This window comes from Helianthus annuus, chromosome 10 (assembly GCF_002127325.2).
Source record: "Helianthus annuus cultivar XRQ/B chromosome 10, HanXRQr2.0-SUNRISE, whole genome shotgun sequence".
Lineage (NCBI taxonomy): Eukaryota > Viridiplantae > Streptophyta > Magnoliopsida > Asterales > Asteraceae > Helianthus > Helianthus annuus.
This window is the reverse complement of record NC_035442.2, coordinates 180,772,428-180,792,020: the sequence shown is the minus strand read 5'-3', so window position 1 is coordinate 180,792,020 and position 19,593 is coordinate 180,772,428. Positions and strand designations below refer to the sequence as shown.

Genomic DNA, 19,593 nt, shown 5'->3' with positions numbered 1-19,593 from the left:
TAACGTGTTATAAATAAGCCGTAACGAAATTGAAAAAATATCAAATTTTTCCAAAATTTACACTAATTTTTCCAAAATTTACACTAATTTTTCCAAATTTTTTCCGACCAAGGGGTAGCGAGAGTTACCCCTACCAAAGAGGTAGGTCCGCCCCTGAGGGTGCTCCTTGAAAGTTTTTTTACACTTTGCTCCCTTTTGCTTTTAATGTATCACAATCTGCACATATGTCGTCACATAAGCTTTAGATTTCATTTAAAAATATTGTGAAAAGACTAAACTACCTTTTTCCATTGCAGAATGTACCATTGTGGTTTTAATATTCTTACTCCCGTTAGACTAAGTCGTTCTTCCTTCAAAATCCAAACCTAACATCCCAACAAACCCATTTTGACCTATGCAATCCTGCAATATCAACACCAAACCTGCAATATCATCCATTTTGACCCATTACCATGCAAACAAACCAATTATATATTATAATTTTGTAACGTGTTTGTGCATGATGGATTTGTACTTTATGCTTTAGGTGTGTTTTTGGTTTTCTTTGTTGTATTGTTTGTTGTACATGTAAGACACATAAGCAGACACACGTCATTAATCCCCCGTCAGATGAAAACCCTAAACCATCTTCCTCACATAAAAACCAACCGTCAGACAAGTTCTCATGCTCTGTTTATCACAAATTCACAATCGGGAGAACCCTAAATGAAATGTTTGACTGAAACTGTCCTACATCGATAAATTCAGACCAACCCTTCATAGATAAAAAAGAACGAACCCTACATGAATATCTATTGTAGAAATCGAACAGGAACTACATTGATCGTCTAAGGTTAGATGGTCGTTTCGATGATGATTTAAAGTTCTAGAGGGCAGATGATTGTTGTGTTTAGACTCAAAAAAATAGAGAGAGAAAGAGAGATAGAGTGAAATTTGGAGATTAACACCAAGCGAGATAGTGATAGAATATGAACAGAGAGATGATAGTGAGAGAAGAATCACCGGCCGGACTTCATCTTACAACGGCTTTTTGTTCTCATCTTTTGCATCGTTTCAAATCATTATAACCCTAACCAGCCCCCAAACTGATTATAATCTTAATTCGATTAGCAAAGCCTTCAAATCAGTCGCCCTAATAAGATCCCAAATTGAGTTGTCAGACCTACAGCTCCAGTTCTTCATTTGTATAGCCTTCTTCATTAGTAACCCAGGTTTGTCTTTTTTTTTTTGAGATCAATTAAATGTTATTTGTACAAATACTAATAGTAATTGAAAGTTAAGCAAAAAAAGAAGAGATTTTGATTTTGATGATTACGGTGATGTAATGTTGAACTCTGCATATTACAGTTTTCTTCAATTGTGGGGTTCGGGTTTAGGTATATGCATTTAGCATCTCCGATCAGGTGCTAGCGAAGAGAGTAACCAGGCGCGTGAGCTTTCTAAGAGTTATATGTTTTCTTCTTTATGTCTCTACTTTCATCGATTTAAATTATAGGGTAAATTACACTTTTCGTCCTTTATGTTTGTATCAGATTGCAATGGATAGCCTTTAACTTCAATAATTACAGTCATAATCCTTTATTTGGAAAACTCATTGCACCCTACGTCTTTTACCACTAACTTGATTAAAATATTCAGTTAAATCCTATCACATAAGGGTATTTTTAGTCTTTTTACCAATTTAATTAAATTAAAATTTAAAACAAAGCTTTAATATTTACCCTCACCCCCTCCATCTCTCTCTCAACTCACACTCAACCCTCTTTAAATCCTATCCTCTAGAAATAAAACCACCTGACCACCACCAAATCTTCACCGACTTTGACCACCACTAACCACCACCATATATAATCCAAGATCAAATTATTAAATAACAGAATATCCAATAATTTTGGTGCGGAAGTTAGAACTGCGGATGAAGCCGCCGCTGGGTCTGGTAAATGAAACCGCCACGTGTCGGTGAGTGATGAAATAGGGTTGCATTTCAGTCAGCCTCCACCACCTCATTTCTTTCCTCATGACTTCCCAAATTTCTGGCACAGCTCAATTCATAATCCAAAAACCCTAATTTCTCTTTACTCTTCTTCAACAACTTGTTCTGATTTTTCAAATTTGCTTCACTCGCTACGATTAACACGCCACAAGTTTCGTACGGAGTAACAATCGCTTCATGATCTCATGATTTGTAAGTAATTTGGTTTTTTAGGTGTTTATTGTAGGATGATAGATGAATTTTGAAGTAGATATGAGTTTGTGATCTGTTACGCATGGGTTATGAGTTATTTCGCATATATTCATAGGCTATTTGTTTGTTGTATCTCTTTGTTTAAGTTTATTCTGAATTCCAGCTGCAGATCGAAACTTGTAGTTATAGCGTCGTCTGTGGTTTGTTGTCAAAAAACTAAAATGATGATTTACTTTAGGGCTTGCTAGCGAGCTTCATTTTAGTAATTATTAGTCAGTAGTATATGTATAGTCTGTGTATGAAACTTGGATATTATATGGTGGTGGTTAATGGTGGTCAGAGTCGGTGAAGATTTGGTGGTGGTCAGGTGGTTTTATTTCTAGAGGATAGGATTTAAAGAGGATTGAGGGGGAGAGTGTGAGTTGAGAGAGAGATGGAGGGGGTGAGGGTAAATATTAAAGCTTTGTTTTAAATTATAATTTAATTAAATTGGCAATAAGACTAAACTATCCTTATTTGATAGGATTTAACTGAAAATTTTAACCAAGTTAGTGGTAAAGAACATAGGGTTAATGAGTTTTCCAAATAAAGGATTGTGACTGTAATTATTGAAGTTAAAGGCTATCCATTGCAATCTGATACAAACATAAAGGACGAAAAGTATAATTTACCCTAAATTATATATATAGAAATGGGATAAAGAGAAAACGGTCAAAAGTGTGAGAACGTTGAGAACGTATCCTGGCCCAACACGTGGCGTGGGGCATGATCAGGGTCCGAGGGTTTTTTTTGTCTTTTCCATATTCTTCCCCTTTCCCGATTTTCGCGTGTAACATGCTGCTTCATTTTTGGCGTGCAAGATAATTGTGGCGTTAACTAGAATCATTAATCACTTGGCGTTTTACTGTTTTTCCTAGATTTCTTCTCGTCAAATTAATTCTTTTTGTGTCACATAGTTATTTTTTTGGCGTTATGGCGTTTTCCAGTCATTTTTTTTGGCGTTCTGGGTCTTTTTTCAATAATTGATTACCATAGATTAATATTTTATAAAATTACAATAATACGAAATTAAAATAAACTAATAGTCTTCCGCTGATTGGATTACATCAGAGATGTACCCATCGCTTTGTTCATCACTGTCTTCAGATTCATCATCATCAAGTGTTAAGATGGAAAGAAGAGAAAGTCAGGTCCACCTACAAAAGCTTGGAGAGATTAAGGAAGACAGATCCTAATGCTCCACAAAAACCTGACTATCTTGAAACAGAGGTTTTAAACAGACCACCAAAGCTGCAAATCAGGAGAGCCACTACGCCTGCTGGTGCTGCCACCTACAAAAGAAGGCAAGAAAAACAGTTGGATGCTGAAACAGTACAAGAGTTAATAGCAGGTGATGACCTTGTAAAAGAGGGCATTAAGAGAATGATTGAAGAAACTCTTGGGTTGAATCAACCTGCAAGTACTGCTCAGTCAGTCATTAATAGGCATGCATTACCAAACACCTCTTCAAATAAAAATCTCCCAAGAAACCCACCAGACTCAAAAGTACTAAAATGGAAAACTGATAAACAGACCCATGTACTGACATTGATCAAGTCTAGTGGAGAAGTGAAGAAAATAACAAGGGAACAAGCACTTGGCCTAAGTCTTGAAGATTTGCAGGATCTCCTTGATCTTCCACTTAGCAGGGATGATGATGACACAGATGCCTTAACTTTGAATTACAACTCAAAGGGCAAATAAGGGAACTGTTGATGAGGCAATAAAGATCTTCCAATAATGAAGAGTTTTGGCATTATCTGTTCCAGGGGGAGATTGTTGGGATTGAACCCTATCAAAGGAACAGATAATTAAAGCCAAAACTGGATCAAGAGCAGTGGATCCAGAATAAGCAGATGTTGTGTATACAAGTCTCTCCCCTTGAAAGTGGTTTCAACATCTCTTGACCTCCAATCTACTGATCATTACAAACTGTTGACCTATAACTGTTGCCCATGTCAAAGACTGATGGAAGACTAAAGTTCTGCTGTTCAATCTACTGCTATGAGTCAAGCTCTGCTGGATATATCAAGTGCTGCTGGGTTAACATCAGTGGAAGGATGCAGCAGTAGTTTAGTTTACTTTCTGAAATGTAATGTGTGACAGTAGTTAGCATAGCAGAGGTTATATAGATCAGTTGTTAGAGTTTGTTAGGAGGTTAGATGTCACTTTCATGGTGATGTTAGCAAAGATGCTCAGTGGTTTGCTCGTGCCTTTAAATAGAACAGTGCTCTGTACTGTTCTATTAGCTTTTCACCATCTTCTTCTTGTACGAACAAATCACTGAGCTCGGGCTGAGGGGGAGTTTGTTGCATACATGCAAGTGTAATTGAATCTTGAAATAAATTTAAGCATTCGGTTCATTGTTGAAAATGTATGTTGAAAGCAATTCTCCTGTTTGATTGTGAAAAGTTTGTTTCCAATTAAATTCCGCTGCAGTACTCTTTCATTGTTCATCTTAATTCAAACACAAATCACAATCAATCCAAACTCAGATCCTAACACTGGAGGTTTTCTGGGTAGATTAGAGCTTTAGCCATTGGTCAGGATTAGAGGTCATGGGTTGGTCATAGGGATTCGAAGTCTGGGTAGTTTTTTCTCATCATTGTCTGCTTCCCATCACTTCACCATCTTGCTTGCTTGCTTTGTTTTCTTATTTACTCGCTTTAGTAGAATTAGGAAAATCCCAAAAACATAAAATTAAACTAGTTAAGTAATTAGTTGAGTCAGAGTCTAGTTTAGCGTCGCTAGTGTCTCGTGGATTCGATACTCGGACTTCATTAGGCATTACTACGTTCGATATGTACACTTGCATGTCAGTGGTTTAGCATTTAGAGAGCCTTAGTTTATAAATTTAAAACTAGGGTGTCTATATTAGATTTAGTTTTTATAGACCGCATTTAGCTCATCAATTATGTACACACTAATCATCAACGACAATAGATTAACTAGACATGACAATCATCAACTCACCAAATGATCAGTTTCTATCAGTTAACATTAATTTCTAAACAAGCATCACTTTCTACCTAAACTGATGCAATGCAAACCTGCTGTAAACATCAGTCTCCACCAACAAACATGCAAACATTGAAACCTGTTGCAAACATCAATTTCTAAACATGGTGCAGTTTCTACCTTTCTAAACATGCAAACCTGCTGCAAACACAGAAAGAAATGCAATGATCCCAACAAGCTAAGGATCCTTTTGGTATCCAATGATACCAAACATGCAAAATCATCCAACTAGGCATTAGAGTTCAACATTATCAGTTATCAAACATTATACCATTAGAGTTCAATTAGGCAACCATATATATACAGTTATCATACATATTAAACCAAAATTTCCTAAAGTCAGACTACATAAATAGATTATATATTAGAGTTCAACTAGGCAACCATTTCCCGCTGAGGGGGAAACTGGAAGTGCAAGAAAGGGCGGCCTCACATTTTCACCACCATCGAGAACACAATCGATCGTAGTGTAACACTCATCCTCATGTCCACTGCAAACCCAGAAAGAAACACATGCATGGAAATGATCAACTCCAAAACAGTATGTGCTCAATGTTCCATACATGAAAGAAACACATACTAAGCAGTAGCACCATATCCTCTTTTTGAATCATCATTAAAACAGTATGTGCTCAATGTTCCAAAATACAATTACAACCACATTCCTACACAGTGATTCCCCTTTCCCCTGTTTATTTTCTAATAACCCTTGTTCAGTGATTCCCCTTTTACCTGACATTACTTGTTCAATAACCACATTACTTGTTCGATTTTACATGACATGTGCGACAAGACTTCTCTGATGGTGGATGTGATCGGCATTTTGCTGGAGCTGAGCTGATCGCAGGTGGTGGAAGGAAGGTCGCCTGCGTTTGATCGCCGGTGGTGGAAGGAAGGCCGCCGAGGTCTGATCGCCGGTGGTGGTGGAAGCTCGCCTGAGTCTGATCGCCGGCGCCAGTGGTGGTGGAAGGTGTGGGGAGTTGATCGCCGGTGGTGGAAGGTGTGGGAAGTGGTGGGAAGCTTAGGGGGTAAGATGTTTAATAACTTAATATATAGGTTGGTTTATTGAGTAAGCCATAAAAACCAAGTGGAAAGGACAATAATACCCTTTGACCGTTTATAAGTTAGGTTGACTTTAAACACTTTTTAATGACAGGGGGTAATTTTGCAAGGTTTCTCATTAGTTGGGGGGTCAGAATGCGATGTTTCCATAGGAGGAAGTCAGAGTGTCAATTAGCTCTAACCCTAGACAGTAAAATTGCAGTTTACTCTTCTTTATATAAATAACAGAAAAAAAAAGTAAATCAATTTCCAATATTGGTGTAATTGTCCTTAAAGTTTTTATGTGAAAAAAAAATATAAAGATTTCCAATATTGGGAGTATAAAATAAAGAGTGGGCCCACTTAGTCGATTCATTTATTTATGGGTAAATTACAGTTTTCGTCCTTTATGTTTGTATCGGATTGCAATGGATAGCCTTTAACTTCAATAATTACAGTCACAGACCTTTATTTGTAAAACTCATTACACGCTACGTCCTTTAACCATAACCTGGTTAAAATTTTCAGTTAACTATGGCATGTGTAAGGCACACGAGGGTACCTTTGTAATTTTACCAATATGTTTAATAATTTATTTAAACAAATAATCAGAAGGATATAACAAGCAAATCCACCGTTGGTGGTGGTCAAAAACGTCACGATCAGATGATACGTAACAACAATGGCACCAACAGCAGCCGTTAACAGCAATTGCACGGCAACAATCGAGTAAATCTTCCGAATAAACGACCACCGGCGCTCCGGCGACTCTGCCATCATCGGATATAACGGATCATCCGATCCAGATTCAATGTCAGGTTTCAAAAACGGTTGGGATTGAACGACATCGTTACGAGCGTTTTCCGGTGGTTCTCGAAATTTCCGGTGAATCGGCGTTTATACTTGTGCATATCATTTCGTTGTTGTTAAGGGTTGAAATTGGGGGAAGAGTTAGGGTTGAAATTTGGCAAAGAAGATGGCGGCGGTTAGGGTTAGGGTTGAAATTGGGGAAAGAGGAGTAGAAGACGAAGAGAGAGAAGGCGGAGAAGATGAGGTCGGAGAGGGAGGCAGGATGGGGTTTGGTGAGTGACGACGGCGCGGTGGTGGTGGAGACATGTGATGTGATGGTTAGTGGAGAGTCGCCGGTGAGTTGAGTTTTGGACCTGCTAGTGTTTCAGACAACGAAAAACCGCAACACCAAACCACCACCATCTTCTTTGCCGGATTTGAAGGTTATAAATGTTGTAGTGGTGGTAATGGCCTAGGCTGTGGTTTTTTTTTACATAGGGTGAAGGGTGTTTTACAAGGGTGGGGGGAAGAATGAGGGTGTAAAAAGTCATAAATGCCCTCACATGAGGTGCACATGATATGACTTAACGTTTAAAATTGACAAAGTTAGAGTCAAAGGACCTAAGGTGTAATGAGTTTTACAAATAAAGGATTGTGATTGTAATTATTAAAGTTAAAGGTCATCTATTGCAACTTGCTATAAACATAAAGGACGAAAAGTGTAATTTTTCCTTTATTTATTATATTGTATGTAAACATCCATCAGGCATCTGGATGAAGTATGATGAATATGTTGTATCTAAAATTGTATGGCTGAAGACACGTTCACGTTTGTACCATTTTTTGTGAATAAAATATATAAATTGGAAGACACAAACGAAAAGAAGCATATAATATAATATAATGAGTTTATATAAAAGGCAATGGAGAAAAAACGAACATAGGCATAGAAGGAGATAAACAAACATTGTTAGAAGTCCATTTCCAACCTAAAAAGGAAGAACCTTTAAGGGCCCCCCATCGTCATCTGATTGGAGGTCGCTATTCTATTCTATTCTCATAAACATCTCTTTCTCAATGCCACTAGCATGACTTTTTATTTCTTACGTTCTTTCTTTTAACCTCACTATATATAAATATGAAATATTAGGAAAAAAAAACTTATACGAGTTGTGAGAACTTAGAAAACTCGGTCTGACGAAAGATTTTTTACAATTTTTTTTAGCAAAAATCCTAAAAAGAACCAATTTAATTAAAGAAAAAAAAGCTTCAGAGTAGTTTTGGAGGGTATATGGAAATCCCATTATGAATTACTAAATTTTTTTGAACGCTAAATTTCTTAATCCCTGTCGTTTGTGTGGGACTTAACCTAAGACCCCTCCCTCCCTCCCTCCCTAACCCAGATGTTTAAAGGTTGTATGAATTATTAAGTATAATCAAACAATTTATCATACTGGTCGTTATTTGGTGGCTTTTGAATGTTCATAACTACTCTCTAATGTATTAAATCCTTAGGTGTTCTTTCACTATCAAATACTTTGATTGGTTAAAACAAGCAAATAAATAAGAAAATAATAATGATTAAAGAAAATGGTCAAATGTCCATCACTCTTCTTATCCCAGATTCTAGTTTGTGGTTGTGTATGACTGTGAACTAACAAGATTATCGTTAGAATCAATTATTATTTTGTCCATATTCATCACATCAGCTAAGCCGATAAGTAACAATAAGTTGAAAGATTAGAGGCCGTTCAAATCCAACAAATTAATACTTATTAATGTCTATATTAATATTACACGTATGTACAGAAATGTTCATTACAGGATCAACTTTAATTAAATATATGCATAAAATAATGCAAGTTAGAATAAGAGTGGAGTAGCAGTTACACAACCACATTATGCATCACATCTAAAAGAAAAATGATTTTTTTTTACCTTAAAAATTGGTGGGTTGTGTAATGAAACCGATACATATGTGTGTATATATTTATCAAACAGGGAGATTCATTTATGAAAAAGTAAATAAAAAATAAAGAGTAATGTTAAATCTGTATCTTTTGCTATATGTTTCAGCCAGCCAGGGGTAGAGATGTATGCATGCAGTTTTTGTGTGCTTCTGCTTCATACAAATCATAAAAAGTAGAACAAAAATTCAAGAATCAAGGTACAGTTGCGTTGTGTCTCTTTACAAAATTGCCAACTACAGGTGCTGTCCAAGTTTTGATACGTAATGTACAAATTTGTAAAGCAGTGATTTAAAGGATTTGGAAGTATTGAGTTTGGTAGAAAGAAAAAGACTACTGCACAACAAACAGTATCTGCCACCACTTTGTTGTACTAAAAGCTCCAGAAGAAGAAGTGGCTTTAGATTTCAGTTATCTTGTCCAACAACAATAATACATTTTTTAATTATTGGATTTTATTTATCTTTTTTTTTTTTGAAACTATACCACTTGTAGTACAAATAATAATGGATGTGCTCAATAAACCTAACGAGGTACAAACAACATTACACATAAATAAGGGTTATGAAGCTCACAATTACTCAAGATTATTAATTTAATAAATGATCGGCAACATAGTGTGTCGAGTGACACTCGGACCTATGAAACACGTCAATATTTGAGAAAGCTATTTTTTAGGGAAAAAAAGTAGGTTGAACCATCGTATTTATGTAATTATGTAATGGTAAATGTATGTTTAAATAAAGAATTATGAGTTTTACCTAGTAGTTTGATTTTCCAAACTTCTGAAAAGAAAGTTAGATTGAAGAAATGATGAGAAAATCCCAAAAGGAGACATCAGAAATATGGCCCTTTTTGACATTTTGACGATTCTGATAACAAAAAGGTGGTTAAACAGCTCATAAGATCACCCTTTTCCTCCAAATCAATTATTCTATAATTGCTAAATTGAATCAGTATAAGTTTAATCAAACTTTTTACTCCATTAGTCACCTTTTTTCCGCATAGGCTTCTCTTACTATTTTTAATCAAAAAGAACACACACACACACATGATTATACACGGCCACACCAGTATACCACAGGTATGTCCGATGCCCTGACGGGTAATGGGCCAAGTATAAGACATGATTTTGCAACTGGATATGGGACTGGGATTAGCCATACCTGATCCATTTCAATCTCAAATTGTTATTTAGTCAGAACACGTCTTAATCACACACGTCATTGATAATTTCATATTTGTGTTATATATGTATGACTTAGAATTGATGGTGTGTCTAATTAAGGTTTGATTTAGACTAAGTAACACTATGTGTTCATTAGTGTCGGAGACACAAACATAATTTTTGGGGTTAATCACTTTTGAGCCTCTTAAATCTATATTTCTGAAGCATGAGGTCCTTATATGGATGTTTACGAAACAAGACGTTGATCTTAAGAATATATCAACTCACAGTATGTCTCTAATTTATCGGTCTTTATTTTATAAAAAAATGATGAATTTTAATAAGTTGTCCCAAACACCTCTAAGTTTGTCATTCATTCTCTATAATTTGACCGGTTAGATGATAAGTTGTGCTGTCCACTTATCCCAGCTCAGTTGGTGGGGAAGCCGGCTGTCTTCTTAGGAGGCACCGGTTCGATCCCTGGCTGAGGCTGGGTATTTGGACATCTCGGTGAAGGCTTGGCCCGGGGTTTTACCCGGGTTCGAGTCCAAGGGGGGGCGCGGTTTTACCTATTCCACGGGGTTTCCGCGCATCAGGGGTGTGCTACGCTTTCTAGCGGTGGTCGAGTAGTCGGCCTTTGGACATAGCTCCGAAAGGGTGGGTTTACACGTGGAAAGCAGTTAGCCGTTCAAAAAAAAAAAGATGATAAGTTGTGCTAACGTTTTACACGCATCATCATCATCATAAGTCTTTGGCCCAGACAACATGTAATAAACATGATAGAAATGTGTGCTTTTTAAGAATTTCTTTTTGGTCTAATTAAACTATCTTGTCTTCCACCAAGCATCATCAAGATAATGATTTGTGATGTACAAATTACAAATCAAGTCATGTCCCGTTGATTTAACTTGTACTTTGTGCGTTAAAATATATACGTGGAGATCAACCCAATAATTAATATGGTAAAAAAGAGAGATTACAATTACTGAATTAGATTGAAAGAAAGATATACAGGGACGGTGGGTTGTTATTCTGAAAAGTAGTACTAGATAAGAAACTTACAATCTAATTTAAATGAGAATAATATTTGTAAAAAAAAAATAAGAATTAATTAAGCAGTAGGAGGCCTAGTCCTCTTCTTGGCATCTGATCTCGAATCCCCTTCAGAGGAGTTGACGTCAACTGACTTGGAAAAATTGGATGAAAGATCAGAATAAAGATGAACAACTTTTTTTATATTGTTGTTGAGCTCTCTGATCAACCCCACGTTTCTACTCAGATTATCAGGGACCTTTGATTCATGATTCTGGTTAATCTCGTTGATCAACAGCCTGTTTTGATCCAAAATGTGCTGAACTTGAACAAAACTCTTTTGAAACGTCTGCAACACCTTCCCATCTAATTCACCCCCTCCATTGCCCTCCATCACAAACAAAATCACCTGACCTGACCCCCAAAAAAAAAAGATTTTAATAAGAAATTTAGGGATAAAACAGCCAGGAAGTTACTTTGAAGCAACCAACCACTTTTAGAAGAAAGACGAATTCAAAGCTCAGATCCACAAGAAAATCAAAATTAAGGAGAAACAGAAATCAAAATCGAACCTTAGCCTCTGTTAACTGTGGTCGGTTGGTCGGGTGAGCGTTTTCCTATTTTTTCAGTGTGCTTGCTGCTGAGATAGGCAGACTACCTGTACTAACCCAAATCTTAAAAATTACAACTCCAAATAAACCCACAACTTAGTCCATGGGTCGGTTTTGCCCCCTGGAACACCTTTTCAACCAATAATTCACTGTGTTGTTGTAATTATTCAGGGTATGATGATGATGAGATAATATGTATGAGATGTAAAAAAGGAGATTTCATTTCCATAAAGGGGGAAGGCTTTTTACTCATAAATAACACACACCCACCAAACCAAAAAGAGCTAACTTCTCAAAAACGCATATATCTTACACACAGTGACTGACTGTGAAAAGAAATTTGAATTTAATCACAAAAACAAAACAGATTCATTGATTCCACTGAAATCCAAATCTACAGTAACAACACAATATATAATAATATTTAAAAGAAAAAAAAAATCTAGAAGTGGAGGAATCCGTTTGCCGGGCATCAATCAAAGAATCATAAATTGTTTAGATTAATACCTTGAAAATCCGGGAGCATTATATTCAGAGAGAATAAAACATGGAATTTTAGAGAGAGAGAGAGAGTATGGAGATTTGACAGTCTCTTTCTAAAATCTAAATCTCTCTCCGATGTATGTGTGTGTATTGATGAATACGAGAAAATATTTGTTGCCACATCGCATATAATATACTAGTTACTTTAATTCACATACATGTGTTTGAGAGTAAAGGGTATAAGGAGTGGTTACACACTCGAAACTGATAAACCAAAAAATCAATCAATCAGAGTACGTCACGTCAATCAGTGAAAAGTGTTTAAACTATGCTGAAAAGTGTTGCCAATGGTTAGACACTTGGTGAAGTGGTAAACTTAAAAAAAAGTGTGATTGATTGAGAGATGGCATGAACCCCACCACACACACCCCCTCTCTCTCCTCCCTCCCTTCACCGCAACGGCATTTGCAAAGGTACATGACTTCTTTTGTAGTGCCAATAATCATGACTCTGATTAGACTGTGCACCTATGGTTGTGAAATATTGTTTCAACGTACCTTAGTGATATTCAGATGGTTTGTAGGATCTTGTGGCAAAGTGCTTCTTTTTTATTAGTAGTTCTTCTACGGACAGAATTAGTATTGGTGTCATCGTGCCCAATTTATATTAACCAAAGGTCTTGCCTTGGAAGTCGTGTGTGATATATTTCAACGTCTGTGGACGTATATTTTAAGTTTCATGTGTTTTCTTGTGCATTATCACAACTTTACATGCTTCTTATTGGCGTTAATAGTTTATGGTAATGTATTGGAAATTCTTATATTTTTGATGGTGTTCCAGCTTATAGAGTTTCCACTGTTTTATGTTGACGCTCGAGTTACGAGGTGGATGATCAAACGAAATAATGTTTGATATCGATATATGTAAGAGATTCTTGATAAAGGAATCTAGATTTGTTACATATACTTGTGCTTTATTCTTAATTATCAATTGTTATGGCTTTTGGAATTTCTTATAGATATATCTATATTATATATTTCACATGTTGTAATATACATACCTTTCATAGGGTTAAATGTATATAATAGATTCATATTTCCAAAAACCAGTCAGATATTTGGTCATGATACTATTTAGGGAAATCTTGTTACTGGTTTGACATACCATTTATTCCGTCTTATCCGGTTCGCGCCGGAGCGGTAATTTCAGTATATCCGGACAAGCTGGAGAGTCTGCTACTCTATACCCAGTTTTGCCGGAGAAAATTTCCTATTTCCCATAAACAGTATCTTTTCAAAAAGTGCCTCTTTTTTTATTAGGGCTTTTATCCAGAATCAAGGAAATTTGTATTTCCATAATATATCTTTATTTTTTTTTGACCAAGTAATACCAATAAACAAGAATAAATGCTATTGCCTGCTAGTCGTTCTTCTTATTGAATACCAATTATACTTATTTATACTTATATAAGTAATTTTATCCTGAAGCTTATATTAAGACAAAATTCTTAAGTTCGAGTCTAAATATCATTCAGAGTGCTGTCAGATAATATTAAGTTTCTAACTTTCCGTTTAAGCTTAGATATTATTATAACACCTAATTGCTTTAAACAAGTGGCTTAGCTTATACTAAGGCATCTTTTCTTATGTTCAAGTCTAAATGCTATCAGATGTGCTACCAGTTAATAGCAATCTCCTAACTCTTTTATTTAAGCTTAAGTATTATTATCACAACACTTATAGGCTTAAAGTAGTGGCTTAGCTCTGATACCACCATTACTGTCACGACCCCCGACCCCATCTGGCCGGAATCGGTGCCGTGAGCAGTCCAGTGGTACCGGTGATTATTTTGAAAAACATTGCAGCGGAAATTTCATCAGGACCGTGAGTTAGGAAAATATCAGAGTTTAGAAACACCGGATTTTATTTAAATAAATGGAATAAATTCCATGTTTTACAAAGGTAGCTTTTAATAAAAACAATATTTCTTAATTTGATTTAATTAATAAAATAAGCCACTTCTTGAAGTCCTTCAGTGTCGGATCTAATTCTTACTCCAATCTACTGTAATTACCTGAAACGCGTTTTAAAAAGGTTTTGTCAGCGGGAAATACTGAGTGAGTTCATTCAGGTTTTATAAAATGACACATTGTTATAAATTACAGCATAAGAGCGATTACTATGGCAGTAAATTATTTTATATCTGGCCTTGCCACCCGTGTGACGATGGTCATACCACTATTGGGTCCAGTCACCCAATTAGTGACGTTTTGTCACTGTTAGGTCTTATTAGCCTAACTCCTGTTAGGGCTTATTGCCTAACTGTGAAAAATTAGTAATGTGCACAATACCCCACTAGCCAGCGGTCAAGATAACCACGACTTAATCCCTGTAATTATAACATTTTGAAAATAACTTGGGGTATTGTAAAACAGTTGATAAAAAGAGAATGAATCACAAACTGTGAGAAAAGAGAATGACTCACAAACTGTGAGAAAAGAGAATGACTCACATTGCAGATTTAACGAGCAGAGTTTAAGCCTTACTGATTTGCCTGTGATTAATCTAATTTAAATAACAATGCACACACACAACCGGGTTAGTAACTAATTCAGCAGTTACGTCAATTCACGAGATCAAACCCTCACATCGATTAACAAGTGTGATACTTAATAATTCAATCGGATTCACAACGAATAACAGAGCATAGTCCGAATTCGAACAGCACTCAAATATTCAAGTCGAAATCACGACGAATAATCAAAGTACAAGCGCAATTTGAGCAGCACTCGGACAATCGTTGGATAGTTACAATCGATCGGACGTTGAATCGTAACAGCGATCGAGTTATTACCCTGATTGTGGCAGTACCTCGTGAATCGTGTGTGTTAATTGTAGTATTATAGCTCTAATTCGACGTATACAGAACTTCTGAGCGTCGTTTCTTCTTCTCTGTTCAAGTCCCAAGGTCGGCTATTTATAGCCAAATTTTGGCCTAGCTTACGGACCGTAAGCCTGACCCCCTTACGGTCCGTAAGGGGTACAAACCGGCTATAGGTTGCCACGCGTGGGACTAGCCTAGCTGAGTCAATGAAATTGACCAATCAAATCTACACAACGTTTAATTTAGATAAACGTCCAACTAGGGTTTACCCCCTTTGAGTTTTAGGGGCCCTGATCCTGATTCCGATTGTTCTGAAAATTTTAGGGCTAATACAGAATTACTTGGGTGTCTCAATTAGGGTTTCCTTATTGACTAATTATCATCCTAATTATTGATTTTTGTGACAGTTGTTACATCCTCCCCTCCTTAAGAAAAATCTCATCCTCGAGATTTGGATTATGATATTTTCTTGGGGTTTATGTTTCTTCTTTTAATTTAAGAGAAGCAATGTATCGTGGGATGGAATCAAAAGATATTTTGAGTGGTATGAGTTTTGAAAGTAAAATGATTTATAGAAACAATTGGATTCAATATCTGAAACGAACTTACTTTGATTAATTGAGGGAGATTCTGAATTGATAAATATCTATTTGTGAATGGAAGTATGGAAAATGATTTGTTAATGATTATCCGAAAATCAATATCGTTTACTTAAATGGTACTGGATAATAGAATTTAGTGTATCGTAATCTGAGTACATAATTGTACCAAGAATATGACAAATCAAACAAATGGCGCATGAATAGGGTTTAGCACAGGCTACAAATCTATTCGGACGCTACAAAGTGTTTATAATGATTGAAAGAATTCAATAATTATGATGACCGAATAAATTCACCGTTTTCGAAATTGAGAATTTCAAGGAAGCGAATTTGGATATTTCAATAGATGAGATATTCTGGTGAAATGATATAGTTTCCAAGGTGATTATGTTTAAGCCAAAAGATATATGATCTATAGATTTTTAGAATGAATGTGAAGAACTTTTTGGAATTAATAAAATTCTTTGTCAGAAGAAAACTTACTTGATTGGTACCTAAGGAAGACTTAATATTGACAGTGTTCAAAATGAAATGATAACATAAAAATGATTCGTCAAATATTGAATTATGATATGAGAAATTCAATGTGCTGTGATGGGTGATTTGTAAGAATACATGAAAAGACAATAAAGTTAGTGTATTTTCGTCTTAATATATAATTGTATTCAGATGATTTTAATCAAAATGTTTGATTAAAGATAGGTGATATTTTGATTTACTAAATACCTTTTCCTTTTATGTTATCATAAAGTAGAATAATAAATATAGATAGGTTTAAAATATCAAATCCGTGGTAAATTTTGACAAAATAATGATATATGTTTTATAAATAGGTTTATCCAATATCGTAGAACTCATGATTATCATTTTTAAAATCAAGTATGTTTAACTATAAGATTAGGGTATTTTAAATCATAAAAGTAGAATAATAAATGTTTATTTTAATATCAAGCATACTTAAATATTGGCTTGCGTAAATGACATTTGATATTTTAATATATATATATATAAAAAAATATTTCTATAAGTATTTAATAGTTGTGAAATATTAATCAAGTTGAACATTTATTTATAATATGTCTTGTTCATGAATACTTAGACAATTATTTAGATAATTTTATTCGTCCCTTTAATTGTTTTATGAAAATATGTCTTCTCTTTACAGTACAAAGTATATATATTTCTATATATATAATATAAAAATATTTTTACATATAATTGAAATTTACTAAATAAGTATGATGACTTAATTAACTAGTCATTATCACGGCGGATATTGGTTAGTGCTGCCTTGTTTAAGCATAGGTGGCCAGTCCATGCCTAACTAAGGCTACTCTATCCAATACATGTCTTGATAATACCCTTAATGTCTAGAAATAATATTAATACCTACTATTATTAATATTTTATTACAAATATTTACCAAAAATAAATAATTTAAACGAGATTAGCGCAATTTTCAAATGTTGTGAAAAAATGTTACCACAAGGTGATCGTAATCAAATAAAATGATTTGATGAATTCGAAGACTAAACAAGCATGTTATGGTTCAAGAGAATTGAAGTGCTTATTGGGACTATTTTGAATATGATGGCTTCAATCCATCATATGGGACTTTGAATTGAATACGTAATGCGAGCAAGTTCAAACAATTGAACTTGGTGTAAACAAAACGAGTTCATGTATTAATAAGAAATTTTGGATATGGTTACAACAAAAACCATGTATGCTAAAGGAAATTGAGTTTTTCAAGAAACTTATTGACTCGATATCAAAGAGTCAATAAACGTGGTTTATAAATTCAAAGATCAAGTATAGTAAAACGAGATTTGAACTTTTGATAAAACAACAAATTGGAATGAAACCCTCCTATGGTCTTTGTAACTCAAATGAACCACATGTACAACAAACAGTGCATGTGTACCGTGTAGATTTACCAAGAAATGAAATGGATCAATATTTGCTACTATGAAAGAAATCTTTATGGTATGATGACCATTAAAAGAAGTAGAAACACGAAAGTCAACTTATTTATAGGCAGAAGTTAGAATTGCAATGAAGGAAATATAAGAACTTTATCTGGAACTTCGTGTGATAACCTTTGTTAAGTGACATTACCAAGGAATGTCGAATGAAATGAAATGAAATAGGTGATTTGCAAAGGTACATGACTTCTTTTGTAGTGCCAATAATCATGACTCTGATTAGACTGTGCACCTATGGTTGTGAAATATTGTTTCAACGTACCTTAGTAATATTCAGATGGTTTGTAGGATCTTGTGGCAAAGTGCTTCTTTTTGATTAGTAGTTCTTCTACGGACAGAATTAGTATTGGTGTCATCGTGCCCAATTTATATTAACCAAAGGTCTTGCCTTGGAAGTCGTGTGTGATATATTTCAACGTCTGTGGACGTATATTTTAAGTTTCATGTGTTTTCTTGTGCATTATCACAACTTTACATGCTTCTTACTGGCGTTAATAGTTTATGGTAATGTATTGGAAATTCTTATATTTTTGATGGTGTTCCAGCTTATAGAGTTTCCACTGTTTTATGTTGACGCTCGAGTTACGAGGTGGATGATCAAACGAAATAATGTTTGATATCGATATATGTAAGAGATTCTTGATAAAGGAATCTAGATTTGTTACATATACTTGTGCTTTATTCTTAATTATCAATTGTTATGGCTTTTGGAATTTCTTATAGATATATCTATATTATATATTTCACATGTTGTAATATACATACCTTTCATAGGGTTAAATGTATATAATAGATTCATATTTCCAAAAACCAGTCAAATATTTGGTCATGATACTATTTAGGGAAATCTTGTTACTGGTTTGACATACCATTTATCCCGTCTTATCAGGTTCGCTCCGGAGCGGTAATTTCAGTATATCCGGACAAGCTGGAGAGTCTGCTACTCTATACCCAGTTTTGCCGGAGAAAATTTCCTATTTCCCATAAACAGTATCTTTTCAAAAAGTGCCTCTTTTTTATCAGGGCTTTTATCCAAAATCAAGGAAATTTGTATTTCCATAATATATCTTTATTTTTTTTTTGACCAAGTAATACCAATAAACAAGAATAAATGCTATTGCCTGCTAGTCGTTCTTCTTATTGAATACCAATTATACTTATTTATACTTATATAAGTAATTTTATCCTGAAGCTTATATTAAGACAAAATTCTTAAGTTCGAGTCTAAATATCATTCAGAGTGCTGTCAGATAATATTAAGTTTCTAACTTTCCGTTTAAGCTTAGATATTATTATAACACCTAATTGCTTTAAACAAGTGGCTTAGCTTATACTAAGGCATCTTTTCTTATGTTCAAGTCTAAATGCTATCAGATGTGCTACCAGTTAATAGCAATCTCCTAACTCTTTTATTTAAGCTTAAGTATTATTATCACAACACTTATAGGCTTAAAGTAGTGGCTTAGCTCTGATACCACCATTACTGTCACGACCCCCGACCCCATCTGGCCGGAATCGGTGCCGTGAGCAGTCCAGTGGTACCGGTGATTATTTTGAAAAACATTGCAGCGGAAATTTCATCAGGACCGTGAGTTAGGAAAATATCAGAGTTTAGAAACACCGGATTTTATTTAAATAAATGGAATAAATTCCATGTTTTACAAAGGTAGCTTTTAATAAAAACAATATTTCTTAATTTGATTTAATTAATAAAATAAGCCACTTCTTGAAGTCCTTCAGTGTCGGATCCAATTCTTACTCCAATCTACTGTAATTATCTGAAACGCATT

General features: G+C 34.9%; 1 protein-coding gene across 5 annotated transcripts; it reads right to left on the bottom strand.

Moving 5' to 3' along the window:
* Nucleotides 1–11,161: 11,161 nt before the first annotated feature.
* LOC110886993 (protein ELF4-LIKE 3) lies at nucleotides 11,162–12,518 on the bottom strand. 5 transcript variants are annotated; one of them, XM_035978880.1, is made up of 3 exons: nucleotides 12,358–12,494; nucleotides 11,812–11,902; nucleotides 11,162–11,653 (listed from the first exon to the last, which is right to left on the bottom strand). In XM_035978880.1, the coding sequence occupies exon 3, from the start codon at nucleotides 11,631–11,633 to the stop codon at nucleotides 11,319–11,321; it is 315 nt and encodes a 104-aa protein (XP_035834773.1). In that variant the 5' UTR covers nucleotides 11,634–11,653; nucleotides 11,812–11,902; nucleotides 12,358–12,494; the 3' UTR covers nucleotides 11,162–11,318. The 5 variants fall into 5 exon arrangements, with proteins under 5 accessions (XP_035834773.1, XP_035834772.1, XP_021990573.1 ...); XM_035978879.1 differs by having other exon boundaries at nucleotides 11,812–11,897; XM_022134881.2 differs by having other exon boundaries at nucleotides 11,818–11,897.
* Nucleotides 12,519–19,593: the final 7,075 nt, after the last annotated feature.